Genomic DNA, 17,933 nt, shown 5'->3' with positions numbered 1-17,933 from the left:
ACATACATACATACATACATACATACATACATACATACATACATACATACATACATACATACATACATACATACATACATACATACACATACATACATACAGTAGGTCTATGTCAGTAGGGTGTGTTCAGTCACCTTGGTTTTACCTAATTCAATGTTAGCTTTGACACAATATAGGACAAAATAACAACATTATGTTGTTTGGATAGCCCACAGTAAGCTGCACGCGGTGTTGTTCGTAATGCTCCATACATATATTGTGTGTCATTAGTAGGGCCTATTGTAAAGATTCACTGTTAGGAACCTATATGACACGTGGGGAAAACCGTGTGACTACACTGCAGCAACCAACAACCCAATGGCTTTACCGTACTAAAGTGCCATTCCTCGCCAACATTGAGGGTTGTACACTTCTTTCTATTGAAGATGTATTATTATTATTATTATTATAACTTCTGTTGTTGCTGCTTTCTCAGCTCTCTACAGTGAGAGCCAGGTGTCGCTTGGCTTTGTTTGGGATTTCCATTTTATGGACGCGTAGTGAAGTGAGGAAACTCTTTGTAGGTGAACATCTATCATCACAAAAGGCTTGACATGCATGTCTTGCCTATACTGAATTGAATCATAGACAGCAGATGTGTAGGCCTATAGCCTACGTGTGAATAGTCTACTAGACTACAACATTTCAGAAACATTCTAGCTACTCAAGCTCAATATGAAAAATGAATATCAAGTACAACATTAAGACTAAATATTTATTCGAGTCAGCAAATTTCATGCCACGATAACATTTTGGGCGTCTGGACAGAACCTGTGCGTAATATTTGGTTGAAACCCAAAACGCTGCACCTAAAATGCACGGGCCTACTAGAAAAACCATTGATTTTCTCTAGGCGCACTCTGTCTATGCTGTGGTTGTTTTCATATCAGTTTAATGTTCATTTATTTTGCTGTAAAAGCAGGTAGGTGGTTGCAGGAGGAAGTGAACTGGTAATGCGCTTGTCTTGTCACCTTCACTGGCACCTAATCAGGACATTTCTAAAAACTGCTGAGGGTTTTAGAGAATGGCATAGGGTAAATTAACTTTTAAAAGCTTTATACTTACAGGTATAGGCCTTCGATATGTTGCTTTATTTGTTGATACAAATCTTTGAAACTACAAAAAAAAGTGGTTCAAAGTATTTAGAGATTATTGGGCATATCGCAACTGTATAGGCCTGAATCTCTTTGGTAGGCGATTGTCCCTAAAATTCTGAAGGCTATGTTGCACATTCTGCTATTGTGCTTTATTAAACTATTAGAAATATTCTGAATAATTATGTTCTATAATAATAATAATATGAAAGTGCATTGAAACAAAAGCCTTATCGTTATAATGTGAGAGAGACTATTGTAGCCAAGTTATGTGATCATTTTGGACAGCTGCTTTTCTTAATTTATTTTAAATAGCCTACGTTTAGGGTTGTTTTGCCCATATAAGATAAAATTGTAATTTAATTATGGTTTTATATAATATTTCATCTTAGACCAGTAATATTGAATATAACCTATAACCCTGATACCATACTTGTTATTATTAGTGTAGTATAGTTATTTACTAACCTATTCTCTTCGTGCTACTGGCGCATAAGACAGAGTTAGAGTTGCAATAGTTTGTTTTAGAATGCATCATTTTGCTACCCTTGTATGTTTCTAAGGCTTTGTTAGACTTTCTGTGTCTGCCATAGAACACCATTTTAACATTATCAGGACGACATGGTTTTAGTCCGATTTGTTTTTTGTCTGGTTCAAATGTTAGCATATAGGCCAGTACCTGCAGACCTCAAGACCTCCAAAGGTTATAAGTGACCAGTTGTTTTTGCGTGCAAATGCCAGACTGTCTTCCACAAAGGGTGCAATAAAACACTTCCCCATACACTTCCACTTCTATAGTACAATAAAACCACTCTCTACCTCTCCCCCAACCCAATTCACGTTTCCTTCACAGATAGCGCATCAACAACATATGTTTTACGCGAGGAATAAGAAGCACTATTAAAGAGATATGTTACTCAACGTGTATTGTCTAATATTGTGTGTATGAGGAGGGGGGGGTCAATTAATACATGTATTAATGATCTAAAGTTGCATGACAAACAAGGCTTACAGAGATAAAAGGTTCCATGTAAGTTCTCTATTCAATTTACAGAAAGGCTCACCGATAACATCCCACTGCATTCCAACTGCTGCGTTTGTCATATGGCCCGCATTAAAGCAATAGCCTTTTAAAAGCGTTCGATTTAGAGATCAAAGGCTGTTTGGGGAACACCACGTTTCTATCCGACAACTTCTGCCACACCCGTGAGCTCATTAGTTCGATTAAACTGAGTGCTGAACTTTTATTTGGAAGGCAGAGTAGGATTGATTAGGCTATGTGGATATCAATCGAAATCATCAAACTTGTCATAAAAGTCGGTTTTATCTTTCCCATGTTACTCCAAAAATAATAGTCTACCAGTGTCTAGTCATACAAATAACGTTAGATCTACGTTGTTTGTGTGGAAGTCTAATATTCTGAGTTTGATATCGAGGCCAAGACAAAACGCCACAGACACATTTGAAACACATATTAAATATGTTTAGTGGATATTTGAAAATCAAGATGTTAGCTATATTCTTTTTTCATTCTTTATTTTGTATTGCATTGTTCTACAATAGACCTATTCCGACAATGATTCATATTTTCCATCTCCACACTGGCTTCGCTAATTCATCAACAAATTATCAACCTATTACAGTTACAACCCTCTAATGTTGCACTGCAATACTGTAACTTAGCCTAGCAATAAATGTTGCTCTCTTGCTGTTGCATTTTATGCTGTAAGGTTTAGGCCTGTAGCCTTCTTTTTAGTAATACACGTTTTTTTAAAGGCACCACTAAATGTCTTTAATTAAAGTGTATTCTCTTTCCATGCTCTAACGCTAAAGCCTTCCATTCACTAGTGCATTTAATGTATTTGTATGGGCGAGGATTTCACACACGCGGATACACACAGTGCATGCAGGAGAAGAGTATAGACTAGAATCCGTCATTTGTCTGGTTTTATGACTTCTGCGGCTTACACAGGCATTAAGACATTCTTTCGCTGTAAAACTACCATAAAACCCGCTCTTTCTGCCGAAAGAATTATCACTGAACAAAGGGCTAACGCAGCTAAAAGCCTCGTGTCCCAATATAAGACTTTTCTTACCTCTTCGAATACGTTTCTCGAATTTTGTGCACCAGGTCTAATCTAATTCTTATAAAACGTTGCCTATATCGGGCAACCTCACACGCTATCAAATGTAGCCTAGACCTAGACTTAATATTTCCTATGTAGCCTAGACTTAATGTAGCCTAGACTTAATATTTCCCTACACACATCAGAAAGATGGGTATTTACCTAGCTATGCAGATTCTCGCTTTGGTTAACCACACTGTAATAGCAAGGTTGGTGACAATGTGTGTTCCTTTGGGGATGGAAATGCCCCAAAAGACATGCCCGTCTATCCACAACAATATATACATAAGTTGTTTTTATGGCTAGCATTAGCAATAAGAGGCCTCTCTTGTCATAAGCAACAGTGAACCCTTTGCATGTTCGTGTCATTCCAACTCTAATGAGAAAATAAGGTGTGTGTGTGTGTGTGTGTGTGTGTGTGTGTGTGTGTGTGTGTGTGTGTGTGTGTGTGTGTGTGTGTGTGTGTGTGTGTGTGTGTGTGTGTGTGTGTGTGTGTGTGAGGTGTGTGAGTGTGTGTGTCGCACACTCCTGTGTTCAGTTTTCCTGCCAGCCTGTAGCCCTCAAACAAACCTGTGTTAGGACTTATTTTATGTCAAACTGGATTAACTCAATACTTCCTATTTGGAAGTATTAGATCATTGTGTTATGGGCCTTCATGTTATCAGTACATCAACATTCAGTCCATTCATATTAGGCTAAAGCATTATCTAAAAGCATATCTATCTATTTGTTATTATTATAAATAATATAATTAAAAGTCACCCAAACACGTTTTCTTGACTCTATTTTAACAATTGGATTAGGCCCGCCTAATCCTTTTTTTTTCAACATAAATCATGCTTTTTAATCCGTATAGAAACTATGTTACTCACACCGAAGAAAAACATATTCATCGATTTAAGAGGGCAATATTGTCAAGCTTTTTCGAACTGAATAATTCGATCACACTGTATTGCGGTTATAAACCCTAATCATATTTTCTCAACCGCGAGGGGTATAGAAACATAACTCCCGTTCTTCTTTAAGGTCCAATCTTTTAAAAAAATTACAAGAGACTGGACTCAAGTTAAATCATTTAAATAGAGCATGCTTGTCTAGCGATGGCATCTATTTCTCTCAATAATTAAATTCCACATTTAGGCTAATTCATTATTGTGAATGTTTATTGCTAAAGGCCTATCTGATTTAATTCATCCTCACACTGAATCTTCTTTATACCTTTGTGAACAGGAGTGTTATTATGTTGCTATGGGATAGTACTGTACAACAAAGAATTTGCGTTACAGGAGCAGATTGGCAAGAGGTGACGTGTGTGTGTGTGTGCGCGTGTGCGTGTGTGTACGTGCGTGCGTGCGCGTAAATGCTCCCTATGTATGTAGTCCTTATGCGTGTATGTGCACGCGCATGTGTGCATGTGTTAGCTTGCGATGGCGTGTGTGCGCGCGCGCATATGCGAGAGTAGTTTCGACTGAGAATTTTTTTTAATTAAGTTACTTTTTCTCCCTCAGTCCCTCTACTCCCTGCTTTTTATTGGAGGAAATTTGGTCAGCTGACATTGTCATCTGGTCCATCCTAGAGTGAGGCTTTAGCGACAACATTCGGCGGTGCCTTGTATCTTTATTGGCGTCCAGAAATACATTATAAAGAAATCATACAGCGTGCCTGTATTAAAAGATAGACTGACAGTGAAAAAAAGAGAGTGACTTAGTGAGTGTGAGAGAGGGAGAGAATAAAGAGAGAGCTGAGATTGAAAGGGAGGGAGGGAAAGGGAAAGAGAGGGAGCAAGGGAGAGAGGGAGGTATGAATTCTTATTTCGCAAACCCGTCGCTCTCATGCCATTTAGCTGGTGGTCAAGAGGTTTTACCAAACGTGGCCCTAAACTCAACTACCTATGAACCAGTCCGACACTTCTCCTACGGAACCGCTGTGGCCCAAAACCGGATATATTCCTCGCCTTTCTATTCTCCCCAAGACAACGTTGTATTCGGCTCGACCAGGGGACCGTACGAGTATGGATCCAACGTGTTTTACCAAGACAAGGACGTGCTGCCCAGCTGTAGGCAGAGCAGTTTGGGACAGGGTTCACAAAGCTCGCTCGCGCAGGATTACCCGTCTGATCCAGGCAGGAACGGCTCACAGGAACAAAAGGGCAACATTCAGATCTACCCGTGGATGCAGCGGATGAACTCTCATAGCGGTGAGTAGGCCTATTACAAACTCCTAGAGATGAATTAAACGAGCTGGTCCGTTTTACGACTGGGGAAGCTACTTTTTATCACCCCATAAACCATTACTACAGCAGCACCCTGTCGCATGCAATAAAGGCCTTTTATCTTCCTAGGAAAAAGTCTCAGTCACAGTCCATCCCCATGTCCCTCAAAACAAAATAGTTTATATATTTTAAGTTAATCCTTTTGTCACCCATATTAAAGAGTTCACGGTATTTAAAGACGAATAACCTATAATCTCTTCAAATATCACTCAGTGGACTGGGTTCCCCTGATAGCGAAAGTGTGTGTGTGTGTGTGTGTGTGTTGCGTCAGTATGCACCGCCACTGTTGTTGATTATTTAGATAATTGCACAACATTGGCTAGCATGTAAGAACTGACACGATTAGGCTATATCCTACACATCGATTAGGCTATATCCTACACATCGATTAGGCTATATCCTACACATCGATTAGGCTATATCCTACACATCGATTAGGCTATATCCTACACATCGATTAGGCTATATCCTACACATCGATTAGGCTATATCCTACACATCGATTAGGCTATATCCTACACATCGATTAGGCTATATCCTACACATCGATTAGGCTATATCCTACACATCGATTCTTTCCGTGTTTTTTTGTGATTATGTGTGCGCGTGTGTTCGGCTAGTGACATTGCATATCCTACGTAAAAAGATTGATTATGCCTGATTATGATCATTCAAAATTGTGTTTCCATTCAGGAGTTGGATACGGTTCTGACAGACGAAGAGGACGCCAAATTTACTCCCGATACCAAACTCTAGAACTCGAAAAAGAATTCCATTTCAACCGCTACTTGACGAGACGCAGACGTATCGAAATCGCCAATGCACTCTGTCTCTCGGAACGTCAGATAAAAATCTGGTTCCAGAATCGCCGGATGAAATGGAAAAAGGAAAGCAATCTAACTTCCACTCTCGCCGAAAGTGGTTCGGCAGGGGCAAGTCAAGACACAGGAAAAGAGGACACAAAAGAGGCGACAGAAGAGAAGAAAGAATGAACGACTTCATATTTTAGCCTATTATATGCATCAATCCGCCGTGATGTGAGAATAACTTAACTACCTAACAAGTACCTATCAACTATTTTTTGGCACAATAAAAACACTAGTGTATTCAAAGATATGGCTGCGTTAAATGCAATGTGGATGCAAGATATCATCAGACATCAATGTTTGCCTTTTTCATTTTATTCTGTATTGATATGAACTTTTCACGGTGACCACAGAATTTCTTTCCTTACTTGACATTCCCTCATATAGCCTACCCAGACTGTGTGTAACGCGAAGACGTTCATTATTGTATTTTCATAAACGTGGTTTGACAACGATGCAAAACACATGGTTCTCAGATGTCTGTACACCTATGACGAATATGTTTTTCCAAAAAGAATTGTCAAAAGAATATGTGAATGAAACTACAAGCGTTACATCCACTTGTGTAACTTATTGATGTTTTTTGGTTTTGCTGTTCTGTTGTACGAAAAACCTATGCTGAATAATAACGACCCACACTACCTAAATCGTTTATACGTTTGTGTATATATATGTGTATCTGTTATACATGCCTTAGCCCTGTGAGAGCATTTGTGTGCAACCCGCAACTTTTTTGTAGTAAGTAGGCCCACTTTATTTATGTTTAGATATGTACCAGTAGCCTACATTATTTATGTTTAGATATGTACCAGTAGCCCACTTTATTTATGTTTAGATATGTACCAGTAGCCTACATTATTTATGTTTAGATATGTACCAGTAGCCTACATTATTTATGTTTAGATATGTACCAGTAGCCTACATTATTTATGTTTAGATATGTACCAGTAGCCTACATTATTTATGTTTAGATATGTACCAGTAGCCTACATTATTTATGTTTAGATATGTACCAGTAGCCTACATTGAGTATGTGGTCAAATAATAACTGACCGGCGTGGCTTAGATTGTAGCGTTAGATGAAAATCTAAAACTAAACAATAACAGTGATGTATGACATTTACGTCGTCATATTTAATAAAACTGTTAATAAAAAAGTTGTCCATGTCTTTGCGCCCACCATACCAAGTTATGGTGGGCTACTGGTACATATCAAACAGCAGCATTATAGCCCTCCATGCAGGTTAAATGTGTACACATGTCATTGTTCAAGTTTTTTATTCGTCATATAATAGACCCAAAGCCAGCTACCCTTATATGTTTTATTGACGTTCTTTTTTTAATTCAAAGCTTTGCCACTTAAAATAAATGAATATTCTGTGGCTCTCTGATATTTGTCTGTGGCTCTCTGATATTTGTCTGTGGCTCTCTGTGGTAGGGCTCACTGAGAAGTTAAAGCAATTCAATTTACCCATGCAGGGAACTCTTTGAATAGGCTAGTCATTTCAAATAGCTACAGAAATATTGGAAAATGTGGATGGGGAGAGGAGAGGAAACGCAAATCACACACAATTCGATAGAAAATCACTGTCTGTGAGGCCTATCTAATTTCCTAGTCTGAATAGACTTCCATTTCATCTTACACTGTATGGTTGTGATTCGTGTTATTAGGTAGGCCTATATGTAACGTAATACCAAGCATAATACTAAAAGGCCTTCTTCTCAGTCACACACAAGCCATTTAAAACCATTGCCAGGCGATGTTACCGTTGTTTACGGAGGACATTCTGTTTGCCTTTGTCTTTTCAGATAAACCAGTGATGCAACTTCAATAAAAAGAACTTGGGGTTTCATTTACTCTTATGAGAATTATTATGTTGGCATTATCATAATGTTGGCATTATCATTCTAAGAGTCGTTGTAGGCTATACAATTACTCAAACTTATGCACGACTATTTCGATTTCTGCCATACCTGCCATATCGAGAAACGTGTTGCTAGTGATCAGTCAAGCCAGTTAGAAAACAATTCCAGATACAATTCAATATAAAACATATAGCCAAAGTGAAAAAAAATGCGAACTTACAGTATAGCGAAACCCTTCTGACAATTGCGCGTAAAGCTGTGGTCAGACATTATGTAGCCTGACAATTCTATTATAAAGGAGGTTGAAAATTGACCTTGTATTGTTTGGAGATCGACTGCCTGCTCTACGCTACACTTTTACGGCTGATTTTAAACCTATAGAGCAATTTGACTATTGTTGATTATGGTGGTAATCAATTAGCTGGTCTGCAAGATTAGGCCATCAATGCACTTCTATCCTACGAAATAACAATATTCTATGTGCGCGCATGCCTCGTTGCGCATAACTGTGTAGTTGTTGCCAGGTAGATCAAGACATAGTGTGGCAGAGAGGAGAAGTAGAAGGTGCCCTATGCCCTTGTGTGTTTTATGCTCTTATCCGTCCCTGGCACCAGGTGACGCTCTCCGCCTTCCGTCCAGCCCTGCACCGCCAGTGCCCCACCAGGGTCCCCGATGCCCGGATATCAGGCGTTTCTCCTATTGCCATTAATAAGCTCCAAATGTGATCTAGCCAAATTTATGACTGGCCGATACGAGCACGTGATTCTTTTTAGACGTCCCATATTTGGGCAATGGATAAAAAAATAAAAAAATACCCCACCTATAAATCGTTGTCATTTTTAGGATAAAACCCCATGAACTTCAAAAGAGCTACAAATCAATCGCAAACGCAATAACAATACTACACCGTTATAACAGCTATCTGTACATATTTTACAATTATCGCGTTATGTCAAAACTTTAATGCAATAATTTAGTCAGTATAAATGCTTCCATTTCGTTTCCTTAGCGTTTTCTCTTGAAATGAGCTCTTACGTAGCCAACTCATTGTTTAAGCAAACTCACGATGCGTCAGCTTTCGCTTTGCACAACCATGGCTACGGATCTAACCCCGAACTCAACGTGTCCGGCTACAGTGGTTATGGAGGGCATGATCACCGCGGGTCATTTGCGTCCCCACGGTCCTCGAGTTCCATTGGCATGGGAGAGATGAACGCTGTGCTGCGTGGCAATCCTGGCGACCTTACACCACGGCCAGAGTCTTCCACAGGAGACTCTACCCAGAGACACCTCATGAACGAGCAGACAAGCGGCCAGGGATCTCTAAATCTGGGACTGTATCGTCGAAAACCCGTGACGGACTCAGATTTGAGCGAAATGCCCATCCGCAAGACACAAACAGGAGAGATCAAAGTCGGAACTTTGCAACCCGTCCAGCCAGTATCACTAGCAAACCATTCGACTCAGCCACAAACCAGCGAGCAGCAACCACAAATATATCCCTGGATGACTAAACTACACATGGGTCACGGTAAAGTTTGATGTTTCTTTTCGCTTTATTTTATACAGAAGGGAAAGTGTCCCTCTCACCCTCTCTCCTCCATGTGTTCTATCTTTTTTACCCTCTTGAGTCCATTCACAGTTTTTCTTCTATGAGTTTTATAGGCCGTATTCGTAAATAATAAAACTCGCAGTCATAAATTGTATGACAAAGGCATCAATTGCTCGTAAAACTGTCCTGTCACAACGAAGAGGCGATCTGCGTCCAAATTTATGACAGGGTAATTGGATAAGGGAGACACAAGTCTCTGCAAACCCTCAACAAACAATGTGTGCGTTCTATATTTAGAACCAAAACAACGTAGTTTGATAAACATGATCCTTATTTTGAGGATATTTGAACTGAAGAGTGAGATTGTGGATTTCACTGTATACGCTTTAACTGAACGTTTCTAATGTAATAAAAGATGTATATAGGCTACTGGCCTTGGTAAGTTATTGTTTGTTATACAACAGGGCACGTAGGCTACTTCAGAGGGAGAAACGATATTTCTGTAACCGTAACGACTCTTGCCCTTGTTTTAGTTATTGTTTAAAAAAACTATTTAATTATAATAACAATACTATTATTAGTCATAGGCCTAATAGTAATACAATCACTGTAGTTTCATTGAGTAAACCCGAATGGCCACATTTTGATAACTCATACAGCTCTATATTGATGATCATTCATCCAGCCATCCAGCTATCCTTACGTTCATTAGGCCATACAGTAACTTTAAAACTTTAAAGTCATCTATTGACATGGTGATGTAGTCACAGAATAGTGACTTACAGGCTGTGTTTTGCTATTCATTCGTATCTATTTGTAAGCTACAAGTCATTGCATGTCCATTGACAAGTTAAGGTATATTTTAAGTGATAATGTTTACTCTGTTTTTATATGAATATTCACATTTCCAGTGCGGTCACACATTTTCTCTCAATTACACCACAGAGGCTGACGGCAAAAGGTCAAGGACGAGTTACACGCGCTACCAAACTCTGGAGTTGGAGAAAGAGTTCCATTTCAACCGGTATCTGACGCGTCGTAGGCGCATCGAGATCGCGCATACGCTCTGTCTGAATGAGAGGCAAATCAAAATCTGGTTCCAGAACCGACGAATGAAGTGGAAGAAGGACTCAAAGCTTAAAATGAAAGAGTCCATCTAAAACAGGGGAGCATTTTCAAACGAAATCAACGTTTCTGTTTGAGATGACATTCAAAGACTCTCATCACCACCCGTTTCCAAGCCGTGACTTTTGTGATGCGATGTTTCAGTGTGATAATAATGAACATTCTTCGATTATGGATGTGATGATGTAATATACCTGTCATTTTGTTTGAATATTGTACTGTTTTATTTTATATCTTGGAATATGAACTTGTGCAACAGAGTCCTATAGAACTTGTGAGAATGTAAACGCTTGAAATAGATTCATTATAGAAAATGTTACTTTAATCATTTTAACGTTTCATCCCTTCCCCTCTTTTTCCTTCAATTCTTTTCAAGTTGAATGTTATTGATATTATCTTATTCCTACAGTACTATCACCATTGTTTTCTCCGTGTGAGTTTTCTATTAATTTATATAAAACACAACCATGAAAGGTAAATTCATTGTAGTTAGCCTACTCTTCAAACTTATTGTATATTTCTGTTCTGTTTGTGTTTTGTTATTTTGTATTTATCAGGCCCGTTTAAACAACCAGGGATCTTAAGCTGTAACAGGCAGATTGTAGTAAATTGCGGGGATTATATCATTCTCAATGACGATATTGTATTTGAAATATTCCACGTAAAATTGTTGATTTTGGCAACAGTGTCGTGAGAACAGTGAGATACTCGTACAATCTAAATAGTTTCGATAAAACATTAAACCTTATTATACATTTCGTAGTTAACATTTATACTGTGATTGGTTTCCTCATATGAAAGGTATATTGTAATATACAACTTGCCAGTCGGCAGGAGATTCATATTTGGGGGAATTTGGCCTGATTGTTGAATAAGATCTGACTCATTGTGCCAAGTATGATCCATCATGGGATGAGATTTTTTTTGCCTCAGCATTACATTTGTGACAAATCATTATGAACAATTTAGAAGATATTTGGTAAAACACGACAAATGCATGTAATAGAGGATTTCTGCTGATAATTGGGCAATACGTGGACCAGTGTTCTGGTCACCCTACATTTCCTGCAAATGTCCCATTATTTGGGAACATGGAAAAATATAAATTCATTTGCCCAATGTTTGAGATGTTGAGTTCACAAAAATGTTGTCATGAGGCAGGAGGCTCATGTCCACAATGAGTAGCTAACAATTAAACCATTTCCTTCTCACCCTCGTTTCCAGCGTCTGCCACAAAACAGTGTTATGTCAACCTTTTCTCATACTCTGCATGGTTATAACTGCTCACAAAGAAAACTTTGAAGGCCTTGTAGGTAAAACGATTTCACATATTACAGTTCACATTTTCTTGTCAAATCCCAGTTTCACTTTGTGGAAATACTCATCTATTGAGTGGTAGAATGGGGGCTGATCCTCTGGAACAATATGCACTGGAATGATTTAATGGCCTATTCATTCATCTAGAACAGTCAGCACCATGGTAGAGCCTACATTTTACATTGCTCACCTTGTTTAGATAGCTGAAGTTTTGTCTTTGAAGTGGACTGAAATCTTGAGAAGAAAGGCATTCGTTAATGTTTGTGTTTTAAATAATGAAATAAAGATGGGTGAACATGTGCTTCATACCACTGTCTTTTGACGATGTCACGGGGAAAACGGGTTGTGGTGGGGAAGTATAAGGGTATAGGCCCACTGGAATTGTGTGCAGCCAATTCAGTAGTCGTTTGATTACTCCAAGAAGAAGTGGCTGTTTTTTTACTCTTTGGCCCTTAGCAATTCTCAACGTGGTCTCAGGTTTTGATCCCAGTTCTCTGTCAGCCTCCACTTCCTCAGTAATTATTTACAGTACAGTACAGACGGATGCCTGTAAAACTTTATGGCCCTGACGCATCATAAAACTTTACAGCTCTCCCTAACACCTCTCAAACAACGACAATTGTTTAACGAAACAGATGCACATTCAGCACGACTCTTGAGCCTGAATACATAAGAAAACGCTATTTCCACTGAATGTAGCCAATCTGTTCACTTAGATAAAATAATAAATGAATCACCCAAGGTTGATGAAATGAATATCAGTTTCCCAAGGAAAAGTAAACTTTTAATTAAAATCCCAAGCTGCAGTTCAACTTTTGAAGTACTTTTAAAATACGTTCTAATCCTAGGCTATTTACAGAAACATTCAACACAATATCTAGGCCTACCAAACTTACGTGATAATGTTAAAGTTTTCTTTAGATGTTTTGAATGATCCATCAGCGGTAACCTTGTACCAGAAACGATCATGTATCCGTAATAATCAGTTCACACGACTACCTGTACTCAAAACAGGTCCAAACACTTCTTCCACATGTTGTCCATATCTATGTTTCTGACAGAAATTTCCACAAAACACACATTTAAGGAGCCACTTTGGATGGAAACGTCCACTAAACGTGACTTGTAAAGTTGATACCGATGCATCGATCATTTTCAAAACCTCTGTTCAAAGTGAATTCTAGTTTGGTTAAATGTTTAGGGTCAACTACCATGTCGTTCCTGGAATAGTACCTACACGCCTTGCCTCCATGATGTCATTGGATGTGTCCTACACCGGGCCGGGAGCAGTATGAAACCAAGTAAATCCCCTTAAGAGGAACTGCTGGAGCCGCCATCACACCGTATCAACACAGGCAGGTAACAGTGCTGGACAACCCCACCCCACCCCTCTTCATGCCCTTTCACTTTTGAAGTAGCCTTTTCATTATACTAGACTAGAGGGAAAACTCTTGTCTAGCTACGCAGTCCTCTGCGACTTCTTGGTGCAATATTTCCCAAACACTATTTACACTTCAAAACCCCTGCTTCCACGTGAGAGAGAGAGAGAATGAAAAAAACATTACTCACCCCTATGTTATTGTGGTTATAGTTCCCCAGGACGTCCTGCGTCTGACATTCCTCTCGGATATGCCAGTTGCAGGCTTACGGCATGGAGTAGGGTGGATTTGGTATTGGATACTTTTTTGTTTCCGTCTGTCTTTTTTTTTTACTTTTAAACTTTTGGAGGTTGTGTATGCTGAAGGCCCTAGGGCGCTGACCCTGAGTGGCTCACAGAGAACACGTGATGTCATTAAAGTACATTTTATGGTTTGGGAGAGCTGACAAACCAGCCCTCGATATATTTACATCATATATAATCTTAACTGTCGTGAATCGCAGCTGTTGGGTCCTCTTATCTGAGTGGTCGGAGGGGTATGAGGCGTTTAGTGAGGATTATCTAGCCCCCAATGCTCTGCACTCACATCGTTCGACTCCGGAAAATTGTTCCCAGACGGTGCAGTAAGTTAATAATCTTGTTTCTCTTGCTTTTTAATGAAATAGACACCTGCCCCTTGTAACACCCAGCTAACATTAAATGAATGCTGTAATTTAATGTTAGCCTGAGAAATGCCTTGGTGATCTGTCGTTAATGGTTCTCTATTAGGCTCTTGACATGTTGGCATTTTCTCTAAACTCAGATGACCTTTGAAAGTAGACTAGTTGCGTGTGATATGAATGTGATGCTGTGGGGGTTAACAGTTCAGTATAGGCTATGTGCGTTTCCTTCAGTTACTGTAGCGTGTAGCATATCGGAAGCCCCCTGAGTTCTCCTGACGTGTGTGTATATGTGTGTGGTTGTCATTACATAATTAGACTTCAACATTGCAATGTTTTTGTTGATCCGGCAGTCAATCAGCTTTGATTCAGCAATCAGCATTTATACTGCATTTATACATAGGCAACTTGAACATAGAACAAAATTAAATTAAACATGAAAGCATGGCAATTGTAGGCTATCAATTGTTGCTTAATTGTGGGGGGAATGCCAGGACTCCAAAATTTGAGCTAGTTATAGTTTATTTGCACCTTCTGGTATGAGACAATAGCTCATACAATGTCGACTGTAGACTGCTCTGCAATTCTATTAGGCCTATATCATTGTACTGAATAATCCAACCCAAAATGTGTTTAAAATGTGTATGATAATGATTCGAATGTGAATGTGAATTTTGCAGCTGACAATTTTTGGAAATATTTCATACTTCAAATTAAGTATTGACTTCAGTAGCATCCCCATCCACAACGCCCAAGCAAGACGCATGCATACTTGATGGTAATAGCTCTCACCATTGCCCCTAGTGGCCGGTATTAAAGGCATCTCCTCCTGGGCGAATGTCGAATACAGCACTGGATCTGGTGTGACTTGGATGAGCAGGCGACTCCGAGATAACAACAGGTTGGACCATTAAACCCTGTGATGCCTGCCAGTACCGCGTGAACCCCATTCATTCATTAGAGACTCCTATACTGAACACAGAAACAGATTGTGGAACTCTAATTTTCCGGACCTCTGAATTTAACTTAAAAAAGTTCCAGCTGTGTTGGCTTCGTGGTTTCCTTGTGTTTTACGTTAGATGGCGGCTTGCTTTTAGTTCAATAGACAGTTTTCACAAATGGTGATTTGTTTCATTCTTTGTTTGATGTTTGTTGTGATTTGTACCTTGAGTACCCTAGATTAGGCTTCACCAGTAGCCTAAGAAATGTAGACACGTGTTCCTAAGAGCTAATTTATGAATAAATTGAATATCAACAAGCATTTAAATATTGCTGGAATTAAACTGTTACATGACAGATACAGTCAGAGCCAGAGCCGGTGTACTGCTCAGGATTTAACGTAGTTTTATTGGGTCACGATTGGGTCACGTGACGTCATGTCCGATTGACAGCTCTAACCAGACTGCTGCAACTCATGGCCTCATTAACATGACATTGGACTGGCACCTGTGATATTCAATATTAAAATAGGTCTAAAAAAGACAGGCCACCGCTACAGGCCACCGCTACAGGCCACCGCTATACATTCGGAATAATCTTGACTCTAAAAGGAGATGTTAAGTGTTTTATGAGGTTTCGCAGAAGTGTAACCTTTGTGTTCATATTGGGGATGTTAGCTATAGTGTTGTAAAATGTAAGCAAAAAAAACTGCTGGCGTGATGTTTACTTGATCATAGCACTCAGCCTCAGTCTTCATGGCCATAATCACTGTTTATCTTCTTTATCTCTCTCGCTCTCTCTTTCTCAAATGTACCTGATTAATTAGGGTTATCAATTGACTGGAAGGTGATAACCTGGTAACATAAGCCTAAAACATATGCTGATTGAATAGTAGGCTATGTAATGATAATAATAATAATACATCAGGCCTGAGACAATGTATCTGTGGTGCATGACGTCAGTAGTAGTTGGGTCACGTTTGAGATCTGGTAGGCCTAGCTATTCCATGACTATTTGTGGGAGCTAAAGCAAATTGATATCGGATCTCGATAGCGACCTTTTAACTGGAAGGAAATAGGCCTATGAGTAGAAAGTATGCCTCCCCTGTAGGATGGCCTTTTTTTTAGTAATAATTATCACGCTACTTGGAGAGAAAGATCGTGGAATTTCAGGCAAGCGGGAACTCTGATGATTGAAAAAAGGCAGAGTGTATCTATTTACTTTGAAAATATGATGATTCAAATTTTGCAACACATATAACTAGGATATTATTTAGTTATCATTCCATTAGGGAAATAAATGACATTTTACGACAAAATCCTGTTGTCCACATTTTCAGAATCTTAATGCGGAAAACAATTAAGAGGCAGTATATATCATTGCTGTATGTACTTCAAATGCCTGGCTACAGAACCCACTTCTGAAACTATTACATTGCTGATCCCACACCAAACTTATGATTACTGTGATTATGATATAGTCTACATTTTATGCTACCTCTAACAATGCTGCAATACTGTTGCACGTCCATATCAATTCACCAGATACTCAAATCAGTGTTGTACCACCTCAATTACTTCTACTCTGAAACATGTGTATTAATAACATTATGTCTTTACTGCATTTTTACAACAACAACCCCTTAAACTACCCCTTAAAATGAATGATGTGCATCAAATTACAGCTCCCATCTGGGTCACATTTCTCCTGATCTGGCTTCCTCTCAATTCAAAAAAATCCTACCATGATATATATTCATTTCGTCCCCATAAATATAGGACAAAACACACATCAAGACAAGGGAGACAACACAACACTACATAAAGAGAGACCTAAGACAACAACATAGCAAGGCAGCAACACGACAACACAGCACGGTAGAAACACAACATGACAACAACATGGTAGAAACACAACATGGTAGCAGCACAAATCAAGTACCATCTCACTCAGCTATTGCACCCCAATACAATCACTGTCCCCTTCAACTTTTACTTTTACAACGCTTGTTAACGGAACTTCGTATTAGTTTATATAGTAGCCTCACTTTTTTGATTTAACATTGGATTAGATTGCGTTAGCTTTACATTCGGTGGGTTTCAATACTTATTTCTAATATTTATTCAAACCTTATTCCCACTATTATAATGTGCTTATTGCTTTAACAAACGATCACAATATAAACGAATCATCTCTGAAGATGAGTCATCAATATCGATCTGGAGTACACCAGTCCTTGCTAGGCCAGCCACACACTAATGACCTTGGGGTCAACTCTCGTGCAAGCACAGGGTATAATTGATTTGAGTGCGCGAGGGCACGGCTGAGGTCACCTTAATGTAGGCAACATGAGACATCTCAAGTAGTGTATGTGAAGGAACTTTTAAACTAATCAAAATGCAATGAATAGACAGAGGCTATGTTCTGTTTTTTCCTAACATCTAACATAAGCAACAAACATTTTGATTGTATCTTATCACATTTGATTGTCAAACTGGGGTTATGCCTTGTAGAGATAACTTTTGGTGAAAACTATTGCAGGGAGCTGTAACATCCTGACTAGAAGAATTTGAAAGTACCTTAGTCTTCCAACTTGATCAAACGGTATTGACGAGAACTGAAAATAAATTCCAAAACCTTGCCCTGGGATTTTTAATCCATAATACGCCAATTACCTGCGAATGTCATTGTTGGTTACCT

The 17,933-nt window shown here is 39.0% G+C and overlaps 2 protein-coding genes across 9 annotated transcripts in view; both read left to right on the top strand.

Moving 5' to 3' along the window:
- LOC115150485 (homeobox protein Hox-C6) overlaps positions 1-17,933 on the top strand; it is a 59,886-nt gene that overhangs the window by 21,242 nt on the left and 20,711 nt on the right. For 3 of the 8 annotated variants that reach the window (XM_029693843.1, XM_029693840.1, XM_029693846.1), the window contains exon 3: positions 6,225-6,298. The exons of 3 other annotated variants lie outside the window; for them this stretch is intronic. Coding sequence is in view for 3 of the 5 variants with exons in the window: in XM_029693846.1 (XP_029549706.1) it covers positions 6,225-6,287 (63 nt within the window). In the remaining 2 variants the exon portion in view is untranslated. Of the gene's footprint in view, positions 1-3,731; positions 5,457-6,224; positions 7,789-17,933 lie in introns of those variants that run through there. 2 more of the 8 variants (XM_029693839.1, XM_029693845.1) reach the window with 2 other exon arrangements.
- On the top strand, positions 7,969-12,565 carry LOC115150486 (homeobox protein Hox-C5). The gene is made up of 2 exons (XM_029693847.1): positions 7,969-9,794; positions 10,761-12,565. Exons 1-2 carry the CDS (start codon positions 9,287-9,289, stop codon positions 10,973-10,975), a joined length of 723 nt encoding a protein of 240 aa, XP_029549707.1. The 5' UTR covers positions 7,969-9,286; the 3' UTR covers positions 10,976-12,565.

This window comes from Salmo trutta, chromosome 16, assembly GCF_901001165.1.
Source record: "Salmo trutta chromosome 16, fSalTru1.1, whole genome shotgun sequence".
NCBI lineage: Eukaryota > Metazoa > Chordata > Actinopteri > Salmoniformes > Salmonidae > Salmo > Salmo trutta.
Note: the sequence above shows the minus strand (reverse complement) of the source record. Positions and strands in the feature narration are given on the sequence as shown.

Coding starts and splice junctions, on each gene's coding strand:
- LOC115150486 (XM_029693847.1), top strand. CDS start 9,287: ATGAGCTCTTACGTAGCCAACTCATTGTTTAAGCAAACTCACGATGCG. Junction 9,795..10,760: donor TAAACTACACATGGGTCACG/GTAAAGTTTGAT, acceptor ATTACACCACAG/AGGCTGACGGCAAAAGGTCA.